This window comes from Grampus griseus (genome assembly GCF_964374135.1).
Source record: "Grampus griseus genome assembly, chromosome: 12".
NCBI lineage: Eukaryota > Metazoa > Chordata > Mammalia > Artiodactyla > Delphinidae > Grampus > Grampus griseus.
The window spans coordinates 40,114,012-40,138,135 of NC_139006.1; the positions used below are offsets into that span (position 1 = coordinate 40,114,012).

Sequence of the window (24,124 nt, forward strand, 5' to 3'; positions counted from 1 at the left end):
AGGCCCCTTGTAAATTCGAACTGGCCTGTGGACTGTGATAAAGATCCTGCTTTGAACATTAAAATAAACCAATCAATCAATCAATAAACCACCAACTCTCACTTTACCTTCATACTTTCTCCTAAAACACTTTAGTGGTGCTTTTTGGAAATCTGTGTTTCAGAAAAGTTGTCTCTAAAGTTGTGTTAAAAATGAATGACAGGGGCCTTCCCTGGTGGTACAGTGGTTGAGAGTGCGCCTGCTGATGCAGGGGACACGGGTTCATGCCCCGGTCCGGGAGGATCCCACATGCCGTGGAGCGGCTGGGCCCGTGAGCCATGGCCGCTGAGCCTGCGCGTCCGGAGCCTGTGCTCTGCAACGGGAGAGGCCACAACAGTGAGAGGCCCGCGTACCGCAAAAAAAAAAAAAAAAAAATGAATGACAGGGCTTCCTTGGTGGTGCAGTGGTTAAGAACCTGCCTGCCAATGCAGGGGACACGGGTTCGAGCCCTGGTCCAGGAAGATCCCACATGCCGCGGAGCAGCTAAGCCCATGCGCCGCAACTACTGAAGCCCGTGCCGCTAGAGCCCATGCTCTACAAGAGAAGCCACTGCAGTGAGAAGCCCGCTCACCATAACGAAGAGTAGCCCCCGCTCACCGCAACTAGAAAAAGCCCACACGCAGCAACAAAGACCCAAACCAACCAAAAAAAAAAAAAAAAAAAAGAATGACAGTTAAAAAGTAACCAGTACAACCATGTGTAATCCCATCACTGCTAACATTTTGGTGCACTTACTCCTAGGGTTGGGTTCTATCTTTCTTCCACCCAGGAAAAGAGGGATTTCTGCGTGCCAGAAATTGCTCCCTGCATTCATAAACCAAACCGGGTAGAGTGTAAACCCACCATAAATTTACCCTCTTATCCATTTTTAAGTGTACAGTTCAGTAGTGTTAAACATTCACATTGTTTTGCAGTTAATCTCCAGAACTCTTTTCATTTTGCAAAACTGTCAATCTATACCCATTAAACAACTCCCTACTACTCCCTCTCCCCAGCTCCTGGACACCACCATTCTACTTTGTGTCTTTATGAATTTGACTACTCTAGGTGCCCCATATAAGTGGAATCATGTAGTATTTGTCCTTTCATAACTGGCTTATTTCACTTAGCATAAAATCCTTAAGGTTCATCTATGTTGTAGCACGTGTCAAGAGTTTCCTTCCTTTTTAAGGCTGGATAATATTCCATTGTGTGTATATATATATATATATATACCACATTTTGTTTATCCATTCTTCCGTTCATGGACACTTGGGTTGTTTCCACCTTTTGGCTATTGTGACTAATACTGCTTTGAACATGGGTGTACATCACTCTAAAGATTTTGCTCTTCATTCCCCGCCTATCTAGAAGCAAGCTCTCATTAGAGGTGATTTACAAAAGGAAAGGGAAGGTTGGTTTGAATGCAATGATTCCTCATCAGACCTGGTGCCTGAAAGTTCACATTTCAGGGGAAATGAGTGATTTCCTGTCTGCTGGAAAGAAGCAATTCTAGGGATTTTTTGATGTGTGTGCAAGCAGCTGGCCAAGAAATCACTTAATCCAAAGGCGTTTCTTATCAACCTTCTATTTCTTGCCCGTCCACCTATTTTCTTCAATAATGGTGCCAGTTGATTCTTTACTACCACCCAGAATACACAGTGCGCAGACACACACATACATATTTATGTCTCTGTGTATAACATGAATACATGTTTCTTAAAAACTATGTATTTTTCCCCTGATAACAAAAAGGAATACCTTTGTGAAGCATTTAGAAAAAAACAAATTTAAATCACCCGTAAACCCAGAAATGACCAGTTCATGTTGTGGTGAAGGGCATGCGTGGATATGGGTGCGTTAGAATCTGTCAGTTAACGTCGGTTATGGTGTGGATATATATTCTCTCTCTCTTTTTTAATACTAGAGAACAAACTGCACATACCACTTTGGCAAGTTTCCTTTTTTCGCTCAGTAATACATTACGAACACCCCCTCTTGTCATTAAATCGCATCCTGCACATGTCTGTCGGTGGCTGCTTTTCTGGGAGCTTATTGAATTCTCTCCGTGGTGTCAGAAGTCCGGGCATCCTGCGCGTTCTCTGTGGAGCACAATTTCTTTGCTGACAGAGGAGGAAGGGTGGCATTTCCCTAGTTTTAAAGTAGAAAAAGCAAGGAGTAGAAGTTATTTCTGAATGACTGAACCAGGGCGCGGGAAGCTAGAAATAGAAGCCAGATTCCCTTGCTCACTGCCTGGTGCTTGATTCACTCGACAAAACTAATCTCAAGATCACTACCAGCGGAAATTATTTTCCCTAATCTCCTGGGAGCGTGCTTTCATATTTTTATGTTTGCTTAATGGTAATTTCAATTCCACATCTATTTTTTTTTTCCACTTAAAAAACAAAAACTTTCCAGCCTTCTTTGGGAGACTTCCTGGATCTTTCCCCTCACATGTCTGGAAAAGGGGCTGCAGAACAGACAGAGCCTGGGACGGCCCCTACCGCCCCCACTGAGAATCCTCGGGCTCCGGATGGTCCAGCTGCAGGCCAGTTTTTTCAAGAAGTTGTTTGGAAGTTCAGGGTCTGTGTTATTTACCAGATGTCTTTTTTTTTTTTTGCAGTTGTATTAGCTCATTCAAAATACACTTTAGAAGGCTAGCAAGGTGCCATCCTTAGGCAACTCACATTGGGTAGATGCTGTCGGTTATAATTCGTGTAGTGTTCATTTGGGGCTGTTTTGGGGGTTTTGAGGAGCTGTTTATTTTGGCTTGTTCCAACATTCAACAGGTATTTATTAGGCACCTAATATGAGTCAGTCCTGGACTTAGGGAGCCCTGAGTCACCTAGGAGAGCCGGACAGGAAAATCCACCAGGACGGCTCAGGGCTGCGATGACAGAGCCATGTCCAGGATGCCACGGGAGCAAGGAGGGGTCTCCGTCTGCAGAGGGGGCGAGAGAGACGGAAGCGGGGAAGGGGCTGCTCCACACCAGGGCTCCAGCTGCCCACGTGTGCCCTGGGGGGCTCAGTGGGCAGCTTTGCCTCCATGGAGGGAAGGGTGTGTTTGAGGTGGGGAAGGAGACGGGCACGCAGGGGCTTGTGCCCTTCCGTTCATTCCCATGCTTAAAAACAACAGGCCGACTCCCATAAACACCGGAGCTAGGCTGGCAGCCTTCTGGGTGACACCTCTGTGTGGGCAGCTCCCAGGACCGCCTCCTTTCTTTTCACACCTGAGGCGCCTCCGGGCCACCCAGGGGGCAACCCCTGGGGCATCTGATGGGACTGATGCCAGTTTGCCCTTTCAGAGTTCAAAAAAACACACCCAGAAAATCCAGGCACAGAACTGGAACAGATATTTGCCCACCCATGTTCATAGCAGCATTATTCACAATAGCCAAAATTTGGAAGCAACCCAAGTGTCCGTCAATGGATGAAACTCAACAAAATGTGGTTTGTACTCCTATTCAAAGGAAGGAAATTCTGGCACATGCAACGGATGAATTATTATGCTCAGTGAAAAAGGACAAATACTGTATGATTCCACTTAGATGAAGTACCTGGAAGAGGCAAATCCACAGAGACACAACGGAGAATGGTGGTTTCCGGGGGGGAGGGGGGAAAGAGAGTGAGTGTTTAATGAGTGCAGAGTTTAAGTTGGAGGGTAGTCATGGTTGTACAACAGTGTGAATGCATTTAACACCACTAAATTGTACACTAAAAAATAGTTCAAATGGTAAATTTTGTTATATATATATTACCACAATAAAAAATTTTTTTAGTGGGGGGGGAAGAAAAATCAGGGCACAGAGCAAAGCTGTGTCCAAGATGGGGCTGACAGTTGAGCCTGGAAGAAGAGCCCCCCAGCCCCCGGCCTCTCCACGCCCCCTGTGATGAGGCCCTCACCTGTACCAGAGGGCTCCCACAACAGGTGCCCACGATACGGGATCTCCACGAGGCTCCAGCCACCTGAAGACCTGATCTAATGATTAAACACATTAAGCCTAGTCTGTGAGGGGACTTCCCTGGCGATCCAGTGGTTAGGACTAAGCGCTTCCACTGCAGGGGACACTGGTTCAATCCCTGGTCAGGGAACTAAGATCCCCACATGCATTGTGTGGCATGGCCAAAAAACAAAAGCCTAGTCTGAGAAAAACTCAGTTATTTCCAATGTGAATGGGGCCTTAGAGTTCCAAGAGTGACGCTTCCCCTACACCCAGTCCAAGGTTCCAAAGTTAATTTTTTTTTTTGAACCCACCGTTCCAACCTAGTTGGGTAAAGCTGCCTTATTTCTTTGGCAAAATAGCTTTCACTTTGAAGTAAAAGAGCTTCCTTTCAAACCTAGCAGAAACTGTTAGAGCTTCACTTCTTTTGAAACAAACGTCTGGAGAACTCATCAGAATTTGAAAGGACCATGGGGACAGATGTCCTGTTGCTCAGATAAGTACATGAGGGGGTTTAAAGCGGCCTGTGACCTGCAGAGGCTCTCCAGAGACTCCTTTGAAACCTGTTGGTTTCCCCTAATTAGAGCCAGCCACCGTGGAGTCACAGGCAGCTGCGGGGCAGGTGGCTCCTGCCTGGGCTTGATGGTGGCCCTGATAGGACAGCCAGCCCCGTGGGAAGGAGGGATCCCTGAGCAGCCCTCCATCCCTCCCAGCTCTCCTGTGGAAGACAGCCACTTCCTCCATAATGTTGTGAGCTGCTAGTTCTGGAAGAGATCCAAGAATGATTCTCCTTTGCAAAGTGCCACCTCAGAGTGTTCAGTGTGGAAGTTGCCCTGTTCCTTATCTACCACCTCCCGGCTCTGGGGCCTTGGGCAAGTTACATACCATGTTGGAACCTCAGTTTCTCCAGCTGTGAAATGGGAGTCAGAATAGTACTCACCTTGCAGGGGCGTTGTGAGAATTAAACACAAAGATGTCTATAAAACGTAGTGAATGGACTTGAGGACACAGGGAGGGGGAAGGGTAAGCTGAGACGAAGTGAGAGAGTGGCATGGACATATATACACTACCAAACGTAAAATAGATAGCTAGTGGGAAGCAGCCGCATAGCACCGGGAGATCAGCTCAGTGTTTTGTGTCCCACTAGAGGGGTGGGATAGCGAGGGAGGGTGGGAGGCAGGCGCAAGAGGGAGGGGAGATGGGGATATATGTATAATGTATAGCTGATTCACTTTGTTATACTGCAGAAACTAACACACCAGTGTAAAGCAATTATACTCCAATAAAGATGTTAAAAAAAAAGATATCTATAAAGCCGTTAGAGTGCGTGGGATGTAATGTTCGCAGAATGATGGAGAAACAGGTGACGAGGGCCTGCCGCCTTTCAGTCTGGTCTGATGTCCTTTCCGAGAGCCTGGGTGCTGTTGGAGGTGCTGTCTCAGGCGTACAGGATGGACATCAGCCTTCTTCCACACCTTCTCTATGGCCTCTGGCAGGGTGGGCAGTAGGGGTGTTTCTGGGTTCCAGGACCACATAACCAAGCCTTCTCGGGTGGCATGTGGACGGGCCTTGGGTCCCTTTATGCCCATTGTGCTTTTTATTAGTCTAACTGCAGAAGCCAGACTGCTGGGTTTTTATGAACCTGGGAAAGTGGGCTCTTGATGATTACGAGGCATTAAATCTTGGCGCCAATGTAATAGGCCCAGTCCTGCCTCCGAGTGCGCCTTGCCTGTTCTGATGCTTGACGAGCTTCAGTTTCAAAGGACACGTGTTGAAATCCAGGAACAAAATCTCCCAGGCTGAGCAGGGATCGGTTTGAGGGGCTGCTCTGCGTTGTAGAGAAACAGTGAAGACCGCCTTCTTAACCTTGATACATTTTGGTGGCAAAGAAGGGCAGAGGTTGCTCTTGCCTTTGGAGATGAGCCAGGTGGTGTGGTACATAACTGGGGCTTTGCTAACACGTGACCTGTGCAGCTGGGCCATGCGTGGTCTCCTCACCTGGATGAGTGGTCGCCAAGGTCCGTCCCAGCACTGGCACCCTGGGAGCCTTCCCCGAGTCTCCTCGTTGCTCTCACAACACATCCATCCGTGCACTCTCCTTTTTAATCATCTCTCTGAAGGTGTCTCCCCATCAGGTTGTCCTTGAAGGCAGGGACTGAGCTCTATGCATTCTTGATCCCCCAGCACCTTGTCGTGGGTAGTTAGTAAATGGTGGATGGACGTTCGAATGCACAACAGTTGGTAGTTCAGGCGAGCTTTGTTCCAGGTGGTAGAGGGGCAGTTTCACATGTGTTGGACCTTCCCAGAGTATATGTGCAGTCTTCTCCTCTGCCCTGCATATCTTGATTCATGCCCCCATCTCTTGGTAAAGGTTTACAAAGTCCTTCTGTTTCACTTTTCTCTACTTTCCTTTCGATATATCAAAGTGTTATTATTTCTCCTGCAATCTTTAGGAATCTACCCAATTTTCAGAGAAGGCCCTCATCTCTGCTTTGGTGTTGCTTTGACTGTCATCCCTCAGCTTTTTCCAAGATTCCTGCCACCCAGTGAAACCCTAGCCACCTGGGCTTGACCCCCATTGAGCAGAGCCAAAGGCTCCACAGACTCACCTTCTACACGCACCCTCAGTGGAGCTCTGGTTCCCCACGATCCCTTCAGCCTTGCCTCCCTGCCAAGTGGGGCACGGCTCAGAGCTCACCTGCATTCCAAGCTCTGGCCTGTGAGTACTTGACCAAAGTCTACAAGTTTCAGAGCTGTGTTTGCCCTGTCTGCATACTAGGTCATGACACCCAGAACAGGAACCGAGTCTTACGTTTCTTTACTCTTCTCTGCATCCCCAATACCTAGGACTGTGAATATTTGTATCTGTGCCTTTGACACTGATAATGGTGACAGTGACATCTTGCTTAAAGTCACGTAATAGAGACAGAACTGGATCTAGGACTCTGCCCTGTCACCCCTGCTACCCCCGGTAGCATCATTCTTTGCCTGATAACAGTGGTTTCTAATCTTCTCTTGGGATCTCATAGATTCTCTTTTAGAAAAGAGAGAAAATGGACACACAGACACCCACCCACCAACACACACACACACACACACACACACACACACACACACATACTTTACATCTGATTTTAAAGGTGCACAGAACCCCTAAGAGGTCCAGAGACCCCAGTTTAAGGATCCTGCCCTAAAGAATGAAGCCACTGAGCATCCTTAGGAAAATAAAATGGCAGCTGATTGCATTGATTTTAGTCTGTTGCTTTGTGAAAACACTGGTTGGAAATGGCATATCACCCACCTTGGAAGTTTTTAAGAATATATTATTTGTGAGCATATATGTACAATGGAACACTGCTCAGCCGTCAAAGACAATGAAATTTTGCCATTTGCAACAACATGGGTGGACCTGCGGGGTATTGTGCTGAGTGAAGTAAGTCAGACAGAGAAAGACAAATACTCTATGATATCACTTATATGTGGAACCTAAAAATAAAACAAACAAATGAATATAACAAAACAGAAACAAACTCCCAGGTACAGAGAACAAACTAGTGGTTACTGATGGGAAAGAGGGGAAAACAGAGGGGCACGATAGGGGTAGGGAATTAAGAGACAAACTATCACGTATAAAATAAGTAAGTTATCAGGATATATTGTACAGCACAGGGAATATAGCCAATATTTTATAATAACTTCAAATGGAGCATAATCTATAAAAATATTGAAGCTCTGTGTCGTACACCTGAAACTAATATAATATTGTAAATCAACTATACCTCAATAAAATATTTTTCTATTAAAAAAGAATATATTATTTTCCATAATAACCACGTGGTATCACACCAAAGCCCTGGCATAAAGGGCTACTCAGACTTCTGGGTTAGACTTTCGCCAGAGTATCCAATAAGTTGAATCCACGGAACATCTAAGTAAATATTCATGTGGTTTTCCGCACAGCGCTCAGGCTGCAAACTCACTTTGGAAACCCTTCCTGAACAGCCTGGTAATTAGAACCATGGTTGCTAAATTAGGTATATGGTGAGGCCAATGTGCTAATAATATATTTTCAAAGGGCTCCAAACGAGCTGTTAAAAAATTAAACTACCCACCCAGACGCTGACAGAAGCACCTCAGAGGGTGTATTGTCTTGCTTCTTGCTTCTTGGAGGCCTGAAATTGCTCCCAGGCTCTCTCCTCTCTAGAAAACAGGATGAGCCTTTAATAAAAAGGGAGTCGTTTGCAAGTGTGTCTTGCACCAGAGGTGAGGGAAATGGGAAGTTAAGGAAGCCGAAGTCTCAGACTCCAAACAAATATGCCACCTTGATGTGTGCAGTAAGGAGGTCCCTTTTTGCCCTGCAAGGAGGCAGGGAGAAAGGGGACGGATGTGTTGTCTGTCAGCAGTGTTGGTGATGCTGAGCTGGAGATGCCCGTGGGAGATGGGGGAGAAAACGAGGCCCTGGTGAAAGTGGTGAGTGTGCCCCTACCCTATCACCGCCTTCTGTGCTTACCTGGTTCCTGTTACCGAGCGCTGGAAACACCCCCTGAAAGGGCCAGCTTAAGCCACATTAGAAAGAAAAGGAGCCAGCTCTGCAGTGAGATCATCTGGGCCCTGTCCTTGCTTTCTGACCATCTGGCCCTGGCCTGGGCAGGTCAGCTAAGCTCTTAGTGTCCATAGGTCTGGTCAAAGGAAAGGAACCAGATTCATAGTTTTCATAATCGTATTATCTCAATAGAGCACTAAGGAACTCAGCGAGGGCTTTAAGGAATTCCACAAACAGTTGATTCATTTTAACTCTGTTTTTTTCTCAGAATATAGTTTCCCACATATATAGATTTTCTATATCACTTTAACAGCTTGATTGAGATAATTCATACAGTCTTCATTTAAAGTGTACTATTCGGCAGTTTTTAGTATATTCACAAAGTTGTGCAACCATCACTACTCTCTAATTTTAGAGCATTTTCATCACCCTAAAAAGAAACCCTGTGGCCATTAGCAATCACTCCCCATTCTTCCCGCTCCCCCCACCCAACCCTAGGCAACCCCTAATCTACTTTCTGCCTCTATGGAGTTCATATAATTGGAATCATACACCATGTGGTCTTTTGTGACTCCCTTCTTTCACTTTGCATAATGTTTTCAAGGGTCATCCGTTTTATAGCATGTATCAGTACTTCATTCCTCTTTATGGCTGAAGAATATTGCATTTTATTATCCATTCATCAGTCGATGAAATTTAGGTTGTTTTCACATCTTGGCTATTGTAAATAATGCTGCTGTGAACATTCATGTACGACTTTTTGTGTGAGTATAACCTTCATGTCTCTTGGATTATGTCTAGGAATGGAATTGCCAGTCATATGGGGTAATTCTGTTTAACATTTTGAGGTATAATTTATATGTGTGTATGTTACACACTTATATACGTATATAAAGTGTTTTTAAAACTGTGGAAAAGTACAAACTCAGTAGTGTTCATAGCTATCATGCTGGTGATTGTCAATACATTAATTTTGCATTAATTAACATGTTGCCACAGTAAGTCGATTCTGTGCAGCTAAGCTTCACCTGCCACATCTATTTAATTGAAGTGGGTCCTGAGACATTTAAAAACGGTTACCGTAGGCACCTACCTATCTGTATCAATTGGGATTGTCTCCATACTGTACAACCAAGACCAAAAGAAATAAGCTAGATGCTGAGATTGACCTCAGACTAGAAATGTCACCATAACTTCAGATTTGCTTGTACAGCAAAATAGCTTCACTGTTCTAATAGTGATTGAGTTATACATTTGAATATAAAAAAGTTACTTATTAAATTTATAATTATTCTAATCTGTTTCATATATGGAGACTTGATACAAGATTTAGTTTAAAAAAAAAAACATTCTGCTGCGCAGAAGAAGTTTGACCACAGGTGATCTGGTGATCTCAGAGATCCCTCCCAGCTTTCATTTGGACCTCATTCCTGATATGGTTTGGGCCTCTGCTGGTTTGGTGAGGGGTCTCAGAATAGTCCCTCAGAGCAGTGTTAATCTGACTCCCTGGAGTTAAGATCCATCCTTGCCCTTTGTGTGCCGGCTGTAGCTACAGACAGTTGTTCATGCTGTACTTAAGGATTTATTGAGCACCTACTATGACCAGGTAATGTGCCAGTCACTGAGGGGGTTTCAGAGAAGGGAAGACGTAGTTATCTCTTCAAGGTATTTGCAGTCAGGTTGGAGATACAGGGTGTAATAAGAATAAAATCAATCATTCTACAAGTATCTAGATATCAAAATTTCCACGTAATACAGTAAAGGTACGAAATGAGGTAGGAATTCAGAAAATGTCAGAGGTAGCTTCGCAGAGCAGGTGGCACCCCACTGTGCCTTAGGAAGATGGTGGCATTTGGATGAAGAGCAGGTGAAGCAGATTCTGAGTTTTCTTTTGAACTAAGATTTGGTCACCCCTGGGGCATTCCTTACCCTATAAGCCCCTTGTGAGGCCAGCGATTCAGCTGTGCCCAACCCCCGTCAGCTTTCAATAAAGGGAATAAACCTCGGCTCGAGGAGAAGCAAGGCGTTTTAAAAAGGCTTCCAGAGAGGAGTGAGATCGTTTGGGCCCCTCATTAGGAAAAGGGAGGCCGATGCTTGAAGCTGGAAAGACAAGGGACGATTAGTCTTCGTTTCCATAAGCTGCGACAGAGCGTGGGGCATGGTTAATCGGAAAAAGCAGAAAATAAAGATGGATGAAACCCCATCCGCCCCGAATTTGCTATAAACAATTGCATGCTGTTTCCGAGCTGTCAGAATCCATTTCTACTGACGGCCCTTCGGAACAGGGAAAGGTCAAGCTGGAAACCAAGGGAGAAACTCAGGGGAGCGATTATGCTGCGAGGCAGCCTCTGAAAGTTTCAGTGAAATGCCAGCGGAGAAGTAACCAGCCCCACCTGACTCTGCCGTTCTGATGAAATTAGCTCCCGTTGACATCTCAGCCCTTCAAGACCGGGGAGCTGGGGAGAGGAGGTCACCTCCCGGGGCGGGGCTTGGCTTCTTCTCGTCCATCTCTAGCCTTTGTGCTGCAGACCCCATAGCACTGACTATGGACACAGAGGGCACCCATTCTGCCGTCTAACAACTTAAAAGGTCTTCAGCATGTAAAGGCATTCTTGCAAAGCAACAGTTAAGTCCTCCTAATGACTAGGAAAGAAAGGTGAGGTCACCGATGATGCTTGGGCTATTGTCAGGGTGGACTGTTTAAGAGAAGGCCCCGCCCTGAGTACAGAGAAGAGGGTCCAGGATGACCCACCCTTCCTGAAGAGGCTGGAGATGAGTGGAGGCCGAGGGTCCATCTGACACGACTCAGGTGCTTGTGAGTCTTTGGAAAGCTCAGAACCCGTTGCAATCAGCCTCCGTCAAAGGAAGCGTCTCCAGCCAACTGTGCCTGCACCTTGCTTCCCCACATGTGCCCTGCAGGTGTTCCTGCACCTCCGTTGTTCCCATTCAGAAGGGAACACTGTGTAAATGCACACGCAAGTGCACACACACTTATGGGTGCACGTGTTTGTTCCATCTCACTGTGGTGCCAGGCCCCAGCCCGCCCATCTGCATGTTCATTTGGCCTTTGGGGTCTCGCCAGCTCCTCCTGGAACTAACCTCAGCCATCTGATAGGGGCCTGTCTGGCTCCTGGCTCCTACTGGGCTCCTTCCCGGACTTTGCTTCAGGGAATTCCTCTATGTCTTGCAAAGCCTGGTGTTGCATCCTGTTCAGCTCCCATGAAGTATGTATGTCCCTCCTCAGGTCCCTCCTGAGTCCACCCTGAACCTCCCGGGCTAGTCCGGCTGCTTCCTCTCCAGGAGGTCCTCTCCCAGTTAAATCTTGACTCTCCTTCAAGCTCACTTGTGCCCTCCCCTGCCCCCCCACACTCCACACCTGGTCTGTCCTGGCCTTAAACTCCGGGTCCAGGTGCTGGGTTCCCAGCCGCCCTCCCTCACCTGGCTCAGGGCACTCTTTTCACAGAAACACCTGGATGTGATTCCTTTGATTCTGGGGCCCACCCAGAACATGCGTGAGTTGGCCCCAAACTCCTTGGATTGGTTCTGTTCGATCCACAGGGCTCTTTGGTCTCCAGGATGAAGGCGATTCTTTTTGAGTGGTTTTTTGAAGGCGCCTTTAATGAGTGGTTTTCCATTGCTCATGTCTCCTTTCCACCCTCACCCTGCCCTGGTCTGGGCCCCACGTGTCACCCCCATGGCTATCCAGCATGTTCTATTGCAAAGGTAATGTCGTTTGATCTCATCGGCCACACAAACCCAAAACCTTTCTGGGTCCTGATTTTCTTTTTCAACCAATACACCTGCTCTTCGTTTCTCTTCTTCTGCACATTTGGCCCAACTTGCTCCCTCCAGCTGCAGGGCCAGGCCCTTCCCTCCGGGATGAGGCTGAGGGGGAATTAGAATGTGGCAGTGTCAACTCGTGGCTCTGTCATGGCCCCTCTATTTCCTGGGATGCCCCAGGAGACTGGGAGGTGCCTTCGGGATGGCCATGTGTGCTGTGTCTGCCCTGTCTTCTGATCTCCCCATCTAGTCCCTTCGTCAGAGGAGTTTGAACTTGTTCCCAGAGGGAATCATTGTGGATCTTCAAATTAGGGGATGACATGATGGAAAGGGTGTTTTGTAAGATCAGCAGGGCACAGTGGGCAGGGTGGAGTGGGGCATCTGAGGAGTGCAAACCTGGCCAGTCATTAAATCCTGCCAACAAGTCCGTCTCTGCACAGCCCTAAATGCTAAGATGACCTCACACCTTGGTTTTCCAGGATTTGGTGAGTCTGATGAGAACCTCAAAACAAACGTAGACTCAGGCAAGCTGAGTGTCTCTGTATTCTTTGTAAACGTTTGGAGTTGCTTTCTTTCTCTTTAAAATTTATTTGTTTATTTATTTTTGGCTGCATTGGGTCTTTGTTGGTGCGCATGCGCTTTCTCTAGTTGTGGCGAGCGGGAGCTACTCTTTGTTGTGGTGCGCGGGCTTCTCATTGCGGTGGCTTCTCTCGTTGCGGACCACAGGCTCTAGCTGCGCGAGCATCAGTAGTTGTGGCACACGGGCCCAGTAGCTGTAGCTTGCGGGCTCTAGCTGCGCAGGCTCAGTAGTTGTGGCTCATCGGCTTAGCTGCTGCGTGGCATGTGGGATCTTCCCGGACCGGGGTCGAACCCGTGTCCCCTGCGTTGGCAGGCGGATTCTTAACCACTGTGCCACCAGGGAAGTTCTTGACACACATGCGGAAACAAGAGCTCAGTATGTTTACAAATAACTGAAATGTATCTTGCTAGTAGCCCCACAGTATTATAGGTAGTTTGTTTTCTTCCTCCCTTGTGTTAATCTCTTTCACAACTAGAATTATGTTACTTGTTCAGTGTCTGTCTTCCTGACCATAAATTTAAACTCCATGAGGGAGGGATAGTGTCTACGTTTTGCACTGCTGTATTTCAGCATCCAGCTTGCTGCTTGGTACTTGATATATCATTAATAAATAAATGTTTGCAAAAATAGGAAATAAATGGCTGGATATTTTTTAATGTAGAAACAGGTCTTATTTGAACAAGCTGATTGGCAATTCTCGGCGATTCTGTGTCTGATTATCAGCTAGAGACTCTAAAATATAGCCAGATTCAAAATCAGTTTCCTAGCATTTTGTCTGTTTCTTGATCCACACAGCCCTTCTTTTCTTAAAGATGATCTATTTTCCTTCCTTTACAAGGAAAATTCCATGACCGCTGGGGGGGTGTGAACTGTGTCCATCCGTATTCTGCGTATGGATCTGGCTTTAGACATATATGCTGCCACAGGGAGAGGGATTTTTTCCTGCACAAGCACATCAGCCATGTGGTCTTTGCTCAGTGGCATTGCAGGACCTGACTGGTCCAGGCATGGTGCTCTGCAGTCCCCCCAACCTGGTGGCCTGGCCCAGCCAGTGCGCCACTGCTATGTCAGATTCCACAGCTCTCCTCTGGGATTTCTTCCACAGTCTATCAACCAGCCGTTGCCAGGTGAGCAAGGTAGGGCCTCACTCAGTTTCAGCACCTTTGCTGCTGGATGAAGCTTTAGATCGTGGAAAGCAGAACCGAGCATGCACCTGACAAACACACCTTCAGGCTGAAGCCAAGGCCGTTTTTGCTTTCAGCCTGTAGCTTCTGTTGAGAGGGGACAGCTGACTTTTCCTTCTCATCTGTGAACACATATGTATTGGTGCAAAACAGTTTGCTTCTTCAAGGAGCACAATCTGATTTGACTTCTGCTACGGGAGCATCTGGAATCCTGGCTTTAAAATTTGCCAGATCATGACCAGAGTTATCACAACTTAGTTGCTGAATCTGGAGATCGAGCTCCTGGGGCTGTGACCTCAACAATTTGAAGCTGCATTAGAGAAATGAAGGAAAGAACAGTGGGGATGTTAGCATTTGACTTTGAAGCCTGGTATTTGAAAACGAGAATTTTCACAAATACTCAGAAGCTTTTGATACTCAGAAGCTGTATCAGTGAAAGTACGATTCTTAGATACATAGTGGTTCTTCTCTTTAGGGCTTCTTGAGGTAGTGAGCTTCCCCTCGTACGTGAGATATACGAACCAGGGGATGGGATCTTATGACATTTTGCAAAGGGATTTCCTAACTGCTCAAAAGGCCAGCTCTGCTTTCTAGGTTAGTGACGCTCACACCTTTTCTTGCCGGGCCCTGATTGGGACCTTGGAAGCTTTGTGACTCTGAGTCAGAAAAGGAGGCTGAGGGATGAAGACTCCCGTGGTCTCTAGGTTGAAGTGGGACTGCTTGCTGTCCAGCCCTGATTCCTTGCCTGCAGTACCTCTTTTACCTGAGGTAGTGAGATAGTTCTCCAGCCCCCAGAAAGGTCTCGGGCCACCATTCCCGCATCTGCACCTCAGCGTGGGAAAGGCTGCTGGACCTGCGGGCATCAGACCAAGCCTCGGCGGTGCGCTTGGAGCCCTGATCCTACCGGTGGTCCTCGATCCCCTTCTTCCCTAGCTGGTGTTGCAAGCAAGCAAGCACAGCCCCTCTGTGCTCACTGCTCCTCACTTGCTGGTCCAGAGCCAGAGAACAGGGTACCCAGCCCCGGGGGCTGCTTCCCAGCCCGGGAAGGACCCCGGATTCTCTCTTAGCAGCTGTCCCTCTGAGATCCCATCCTTATATCTTGCTCAGACACTGCACATGTCACCAACAGTGGAGCCAGATTCCAGCTTCACCCCATGGCGGGTTGCGCTTCCTTGTTGCCTTTGGTTTTAAAAAAGCAAATTCTTCTTGTCTTTTTCATAGTTTCAATCACAGACACACACACACACACACACACACACACACACACACATTTATAAGTTGATGTGGAAATAGGAACAAGTCTAAAAGGTCATACACTAAACTCTTAGAAGGGCTCTTTGGGCCCTGGGGTTTGCAGGTCATTTCCTCAGTTTCTACTTTATACGTTTCCTAATTTGAATTTTTTTTTAAACAGTGGAACATAGTACTCTTATAGTCACAAAAGCAGGGGGAAAAAATCCATTTGGAAAGATGAATGTTTAATAAACTCAAACAGAAGAAATCCATTTTAAACGGATCATGCCTTCTGCCTATGAACTGCTGAGCTGTGCTGGGGGCCCTGGCCCTTCTGCCCACCCAATCACCCCAGCCCTGCAGGATGAGGGTCTTCTGCCTCCCTCTTCTTCCCGCTGTAGTGAGACAATGGGAAGCTTTCTGAGGATGATTTCTGGGCTCCTGGTGATCAGGTTGGGACCTTGTGTATTGAATGGAGAAGAGCCAGTAGTAATTGTGTACAGAAAAGCATTGAGTGGAAGGTCTGGTGCTCTCTGGGAAAATCCCAAACAGCCACCGGCAGATGGTGGACTTCATTAGTTTATTCAACCGGCTCTGATCGAGTCCCTGCTGTTTACTGAGCATCTTCCATCCCTGGGGCTATGCAGGTGAGGAGAGCCTGAGCAGCTCACTGGCTGGAGTGGTCAGTTTTGTCTGGGGGAGGGAGGTGACGTGGTCAGTGGGAGCAGGACCCAAGTAACACAGCAAATAAATTACAAGTCTGGGGGCTTCCCTGGTGGCGCAGTGGCTGGGAGTCCACCTGCCGATGCAGGGGACACGGGTTCGTGTCCCGGTCCGGGAAGATTCCACATGCCGCGGAGCAGCTGGGCCCGTGAGCCATGGCCACTGAGCCTGTGCATCCGGAGCCTGTGCTCCGCGATGGGAGAGGCCACAACAGTGAGAGGCCTGCGTACCGCAAAAAAAAAAAAAAAAAAAAAATACAAGTCTGTGGGTGTCTCGTGGCTATAAGTTATTTTTATGATTGGAGGTTTTGTTTGTTTGGGTTTTTTTTGGTCATAATAACTGTTGGAACAGATCTGAAGTAATTATGACCTCAGCTGGCCCATCCTCTGTGTAACTGAGGGATCCGTGAGGCCCTCATTCCCTCACGTCTGTGAAGAGGTAACCCTGCCCTACAGCGGCCTGCCAGCCAGGAAGGGGACTCCATCCATGGGGGGAACCACACAGCTAAATTGCCTTTTTGTGAGGGTAGGAATGGTTGGCCCAGATGGTCAGGGTCCCTTCTTGCTCCCAAAGCTTGTGTTTTTCCCCCAGAGATTATTAATGTTCCCTGGGTGGAGAGCATTGATCCAACTCGACCTACTTGTTTGACACCAGTGCTGAGGCTGGGGGTCACCTTCTTTATCCCAGCTTGGTCCTAAATCACCGCCCTAAACCCTGGGCCCAGCTGGAGCTAGGATGACCCTGCCCCAGCCTCACTGGTCAGCAGGGACATTAGTGAGCCCAGAGTCCACTCTGGTGAGGCTCTGCTGCCGTAATTCCCACTGTGACCAGCCCTGGGTCCCAGGACCGCTCGGTGGTGACTTACACCACAATCAACCATCAGCCCTAATGATAAGTGGATTAATTTGGTCCAAGTAGGTATATCCAGATAGGCAACCTTGTCATGGATTAGAATTTCCTTGCCTAGGCAGAGTCCGACATTCAAAGGGTAGTATTCTAAAATGAGTCTGGGGGCTTTAGGGAGGCTGACTTACATATGAGTGTTGAATGTGAACCACATCGGCCTCAGAAGTGTTGGTGGCCAGTGTGGAAGGGCCCAAATTACAATTGTCAGACAAGATGGGGAACCCTGAATTCTGAGGACTCAATCTTGCATTTAGTGATTTCGACGTATAACACTTGGGCTCTTACTGAATGTCTTCTTGGTTAATAAGGGGGCATGCTGTTTTGGCCCAAGGCTAAGTATTCCTCATCAGTCATTAAAATATTCAAAGACCTCTGCTTGTCAACTGTGCCCAATGGTAAGGAGTCTGCCCAGTAATGGACTTGGTTTATGAGGCAGATAACGGGGTGAAAAGTGCCTGGTGAAGGTGGGCCACCCGCCCTTAGCCTTCCCTTCCACTGTGGGCTTTCTGAAGATAGAAGATAAGGGGAAAGGTTACTACACAGCTTGGAAGGATTTAGTGGGGTGGCAGGGGCAGAGATGAGCTACCATCACAGGGCAGGCCCTCGTGGCAGGAAGGGCAGGCATCGCATCTTCGTTTTTCTGGTACCATATGACAGTTTCTTTACAATGATCCGTGGTAGTTCTTTCCAAGCTGTATACGTGCATCTCAAAGAATATATTGCTTAGTTCTGTTCATGAAGAAGGGAAGCACACATCTGCTGAATTTAAAGGAACAGGTGGGCATTTGGGTTTTGAATTTTTTTCCCTCTGAGGAATCCAGACCTTAAGTGCCTCTGTGTGTGTGAGAGGGAGAGAATCTATACCTGTTCAACTCATGAAGAGAATATCAAGTGTACTGGCTTTTCGAAAACAAATCCTTATAAATATGTAGAAAGATGTATTCTAATTTGATTATTTTCCAAATAGCATCTGTCTTTTCCAGCATAGGAATTGCCGGATGTGGGTTTTAGATGGGGGAATTGTCAGATTGTGTGCTTTTATGAATTGACCTAGTTTTCTAGGGTGAACCCCCTGGTTTGAATGTTGGACGGGAGGCCCAGGACGCCTGGCAGGGCCTCATGTGTCCTCCGTGTGTTCCTTTGGACACATTTTCAGCTGGAGGGCTGGCCATGCTCTTCTTGGGGTGGGAAAGGGAGACAGCCTCAAATGCCAGAGGAGCTTGAGGGGTTGTTAATGGAATTCCCTGCTGGTGGTCCCATGGATTCCCCCTTGAATATGAGCTCCTTGAGGACAAGAGTTAAGCCGGGATCAGCTCTGTGGTCCCAGCAGGCCAGGCTTGGTCGGGTGGGTGGGCAGAAAAGGATGCACCTGCCTGGCCTTTGCTGCGGCCTTGGTTGTATCTTCACTGCCCAAGGGGCCAACCACAGAGCTTCCCAGGGGACCTCTGATACGATAACTGAAGGAAGGGAGAGCTTGAAGCTGCACAGTTGCTGCAGTCACCTCGGCTGCAGATTGAGCCAAATGTTAAATGTCTGTTTACCTGTCACCTGAAAATGCAGAGGTGACAGGTGCCTCTGCGTTCGCCTGCAGAGGAAGGCTCAAAGTTTGACAGAATTTGTTGGGATTTTCAGGATCTGAAACCCATACATTTATTTCTGCCTGTGACTATGTTATGTCTAATGACAATTTAGGGGTGCATACTTAAATTAATATTTCACTTTTGATTTAAAAACTCAGAAGAGGGACTTCCCTGACAGTCCAGTGGTTATGACTCCGCGCTTCCACTGCAGGGGGTGAGGGTTTGATCCCTGGTCGGGGAGCTAAGATCCCACATGCTGCGCGGTGCAGCCAAAAAAAGAAAAAAAATGAAAAACGAAACTCAGAACATTATCCGCAGATAAACAGAGTAAATATCATTTTAATCACAGCTGCAGAGGAGACATTGGTATTAAGTAAGAAGAGTGCAGGGAGGCCTGGGGCTCTAATTTTATAGGTGGCCAGTGCCTCAGCGAAGGTGACACCAAGTTAGTTCTGCTTCAAAGGGGGTGTAGGGGTGGAAGGAGCACGTGTCACAGGTTGGCTCGGGCACAAGGCATTTGGGAGTGACCTCGCCACTGGCAGGGGTTGGAGGAGCGGCCAGAGCTGGGACAGCCAGGCTGACCCCAGTCATTTGAGCGGGGAGGGCATCAGGTCAGGCTGCAGCCCCAGTGGAGGAAACTGGAGTAACAATCAAAATCCCAGGAGCTCCTGGTCATTAACTGTCCCATGCCAAGGACTTCATGTCTCTTTGTTTCTTACTTGCTCTCATTTTCCCGTGTCATAGGTGAGGAAACTGGGGCTCCAGGATTAAGGAGTCTTCTAAGGTCCCAGAGCCTCCAGACTCCAGGACGGAAATCGGAGTCTGTCTGACCCAGCACACGTGTAGCATCATACCGTCCCTTGGATGGGGAGCATGGGACACCTATCCCTGAGAGCTACACTGGGTGGGAGTGTGACAAACTGGGGGTTTGTCCCCGTCCCAGCCTGGGACTCCGTCCCAGGCAGACCTGGCACCTAGAGGGGCTGTGCCTCACGATGGCCTGGACACCTCCTTCAAAGCCACAGCCGCCAGGTGTTGTCACAGGGGTCCTGGCGTGCTGAGTCCCTGGACTTAGGGGGCTGCACAGGCGAGTCCTACTTACTCATGAATTGGCCACCTCTCAAATCCCCACCTATAAAATCAGTTCCCCACCCCCTCAGGTAAGACCAGTGTCTCCCTGGTCTGACTGACTGCTGGAACTCTAACAATACCATATTACAGAAGTGGAAGTTTAGCATAAGTTAATTACAGAGTAAACTGCAGATCTTGCAGAAGTTCAGTGTGTCATGAAGACAGTGAAGGTGATGTTGGAGAGCTCCTGGGTCTCACATGTGGACAAACGAGGCTCACTGGAGAGAGAAGCAGGGAGGTGTGTGCTGAGTGTTTTAGAAAGGATCTGACTGTCAAAACATGAAGACAGGCTCTGAGAAAATTGATGAAGCCCTCGAATGGTTTGCAAAAATGACCCTTCTGATTGTCTTATTAAAAATAAAACACGAAGCAAAAAGGTATCAGTGTGGTTGGTCAGAAAAAGTACACACAGAACAAAGCAAAAAACATGCGTTTCATTTTTTTATTCTTTAGAACAAATTAGAACATGGTTATAATTGCATGTTCTTAACCTAAATGTTATCAAATGAACACAAAATAGACATAGTCTTGTAATTTTAATCTCATTTTTTCCCCAAGGTAAAGACCCAATCAGATATTTTTCTGTCCACACCACCCTTCTGCCAAATCATTTACTATGAAGTGATGGCCCTTGTTCACATGGATTTGCTATAAAATTACCAACCACCATCCCGCCTGGTCTCAATTAACTAGGACCCATTCTTATTTCAGTCTGACAAAAGAAACTAGATTGAGGGGGTTTGGGCAGGTGGTTTGCAGTTCTTTAGCAGATGGAAAGAGTTTGTGTTTTGCCTCATCACGCCCTGATATATATTCTCCCTGGTCTCAGAGAAATTCTCCCAGGGGAATAAGGTCTGCCTTGTTTCTAGTTGCTTTCGAAATTATGGCCCAGAGACCATAAGTTTTTCCTTGCCTCCTAATGATTTTGAGATTTTATTTAGTACGGTTTTAATGTTTAATATTTATCAGCTAAAGCTGGTTCAGACCACTGAGATCTGAATACTTAACAGTACTATCTAATGCTTTAGAAAAAGTGCACACAGTACCAAAGTTATACACTATCAGAGGCACCTTGTCTTTTGTTGGTTTTAGGCAGCATAAAAAGTATCCATCACTTCCCTAATCACCAGAGCAGCCCTACAACCAGGGAGAAAAAGCTCAGGATTCAGCAAGGCAAGATGGGCTTGGCATTCAGGGTACAGGCTGGGAATATGGCAGCCTCTTAAAACACCTTTTGCCTGATTTTTTTCTTAGTGGACTTTATTTTTTTAGAACAGTTTTAGCTTTATAGAAATGCCTGATCCATTTCACAATGCAGTTTTAACTCCTAGATTTTTTTTTCCCTCTCTCTGCAGACGTCGCCTCATCTCCCAGAGATCGTCCTTGGAGACCCTGGAAGATATTGAGGAGAACGCTCCTCTACGGAGGTAAGTTTTTGGGTTGCATTTATGTGTGTGTGAATGGCCTGCAATACAAGGTGGTGGCCAAAGTTTGAATTTTTTTTTTAGTTTTTGATCTACAGAATTAAATTCTAAAAATGACCATCAGATCTCCAGACTCTGTTTGGAAACCCCAGCCCTTTGGAACATTAGAACTAGAACACTATGAAATCCCAATTATGCATCAGAACAGCCCAGTTTGCATGTGAATTCAGGTGCGGTTACCTGTTCCTCTTGAAAATTGCTGCTTAATGAAGAAGAGCGCGTCTCTTGCCCCGGCTTTCTCAGGCACGGGGACACAGTAATCACAGTCCCTGACTTCATTAGCAGGTGCCACGATGGTCCTCCAAAGCCAGGTGCTGGGAAACTCAGGTAGGTCCGCTGTGAGTGCTCCCTTGGGGCTGAAAGCATTCCATTTCTCCCTCTGGATTAGAAAAGTGCTTCCGAAGCATCTTTTTCTCGGTGACAGCAGTTGCTGAGCTGTGCCGGGCCTCTGACTGGCAGCTCTCCTTCCTCTAATCTGCGCCTCGGTCCACCTGGCCCCCCTGGAGTTCAGGAGACACACACTGCGTCCCCTGCAGCCCTCACCGCAGCCCCAGCTGAGCTGGCTGTGCAGGAGGAGCTGAGGCAAGACGGGACCTTGTGGGACGCTGTGGCTTTACAGGAATGCATGGCAGGGGCAGAGCCGAGGGAGGGTGTGTGCTCTCATGCCCTCGCACCAGCTCCCGCGGGAACCCCCATCTGCACCCTTCATGCATGCTTTGGCTGCTGGCCAGGGATTGGCAGTCCCCGGCTCCTCCCTTTGAGCCTGGGAGGATGCTGAGGTGGAGGGAGGCGTCTCCCCCTGGAGCGGGCTCCTTCCCTGCCTGGAGTTTCACCCCCAGGTCACGGGTCTTGTCCACAGACCACCTGGATAAAGGGTGGAGCATAGACAGGCCAGGCCTGGGATCTGATTGGAAGCATCAGTGACTGTGAATCTCATCACCGACATCATTCCAAAGAGAAAGTCAGGGCCAGACAGTCCGATTTCCACTTTGGAAGTCTTTTTGAAAACACACATAGCCTCTGGGACCATCTTAGGCTGATGGTGTGTGGCTGTGTGATCCACGTGGCCTGGGCACAAGTGTTCTTCTGTCCGTCTCTATTAAGTGGCCCAAAGTAATCAGCGAGCGTCAGGGAGAAACGTTCTCAGGTGGCACTGAGTGGCTTTGGCATTTGAGTACAGTTGATGCCAATCAATGAACAGAACTGCAAAGGCCCTGGAGTTTGGAGAGGATGCAAGGGGCCGTGGTCGTTCGAGCAATGTGGTAGCTGTGACCAAGGAAACCAGGTTAAAAAAAGGTCACAGGCTCTAAAATGTCACCTCGGGGATTCCAGGTGGTAAAGGGGGGCCAGAGAAGGAACTGGGTGCTGTGTTCCTGGTCATGGGCCCCATCACCCCTGTACCCTCCTTTCAGAGTCTGCCCAGGCTGGTCCTCTACCCCTCAGTCCTGTGATAGCACAAATGGGCAGAGTAAAAATGGCTTCTCTGCCTTAACTGTAACTTCATCCAACCCTTACTTACAGAATGCTATACTTAATTTTCAACAAATCTTGTGTAAATATAAAGTTTAAAAAGTAAGTCTGAAACCAAGGGAGTTGGCAGTTTAAGAAGTCCTTATTTTCCCTAATGGACTTTTTTTTAATTGAAAAATTTCTGATATTTACTGCAGAAGCAAACTTACAGACATACAAAACAAATTTATGGTTACCAAAGGGAAAGGGGGCGGAGGAAGGATAAATTAGGAGTTTGGGATTAGCAGATACAAACTAACTACTATTATAAAATAAACAACAAGTTCCTATTGTATAGCACAAGGAACTGTATTCAATATTCTGTAATAAACCGTAATGGAAAAGGATATATATATATATTTATGTAACTGAATCACTTTACTGTACACCAGAAATTAACACAAAGCTGTAAATCAATTATACTTCAATAAAGAATTCTGATACTTACTTAGAAACTTACTTGTTCCTAAGAAATAAAAATAGCAGAAGGGGCATTAGTTTGGGAGTCAGGGGACTTGAATTCTTGGCCTGATTCTTCTACCAACTGGTTATGTGGCTTTGGAAATTCATTTACCTACTCTGGGGCCTCGGTTTTCCCACCTGTAAAATGGGAGGGGCAGATCAGCTGATCTCTGTCCTTTCCAGCTCCCCGATTCTGTGAAATGAATGTACCAGTAATGGTGCTGAAGTGTTTTGGGAACTGCGGGGGCGGAAGGCTATTAGCCCAGCTTGCTTTTAAACTCAGCACCTAGAACAAACGGCTCCAAGGCATCTATTAAAAACCTTTTGCATAATTAAGTGTATCCCATAATCAGTGCTAACAAGAAAGAGCCAGTCTTTCATTAAATTAGTTTTCAGTTTAATTCTATCCTAATTTAATTTTACATCACTTAAAATGTATGGTTTTAAATGGGTATTTTTACAGGTCAGTGCAGATGGCTTTGAAATTAATTCCTTCTTTGCTTAACCTGCCATAACCTGAGTGCTTAGTCTTCCAGTTTCCTTGGCAATTGTTGTTAATGCCACAATTCTCTGAAAGCGTTTCTTAGGTGGGGGGTGGTGGAGGCTGAAGGCTTAAAAAAACACAAGACAACAAACAACTTGCTGATCGAAGGGCTGTATCAGTAGCATATGCAGTTAGAATTGGATGCTGGTATCGAAAGAAAGCACCTCTGTTATCTGTTTAAAAGTCTTGCCTTTCTCTTGCACATCACAGGTTAGTTTCCTGTATCCACCTTGAACTCCAAGGACTGAGCATTTGCAATGAGAGGCTTTAGACTGGGGTTTTCCACTTTTCCTGGTGGTTACCTGGTATCCCAGAAATAAGGACCCCTAGGATGCCTCTGTTAGATGTCCAGAAAGACCTCAGTTCAGCTGCAGCAAATGCGGCAGCCGTCACCACCTGCCCCAGTTCCCAGCCTGTCTCAGTTGATGTGTGCGGGCTGCCGTGCCATTAAGTAATTTCTGGTGCCGAAAGGCACCTGTGCCCCTTTTGCCAACTTCCGGTTTCAG

The 24,124-nt window shown here is 47.2% G+C and overlaps 1 protein-coding gene across 1 annotated transcript in view; it reads left to right on the plus strand.

Moving 5' to 3' along the window:
• Positions 1-24,124, plus strand: part of CABLES1 (Cdk5 and Abl enzyme substrate 1) — a gene marked incomplete at its 5' end in the record, with an annotated part of 105,302 nt that overhangs the window by 19,955 nt on the left and 61,223 nt on the right. Inside the window, one exon of the mRNA XM_082667663.1 lies at positions 20,975-21,046. Coding sequence (XP_082523789.1) covers positions 20,975-21,046 — 72 coding nt within the window. The remainder of the gene's footprint in view (positions 1-20,974; positions 21,047-24,124) is intronic.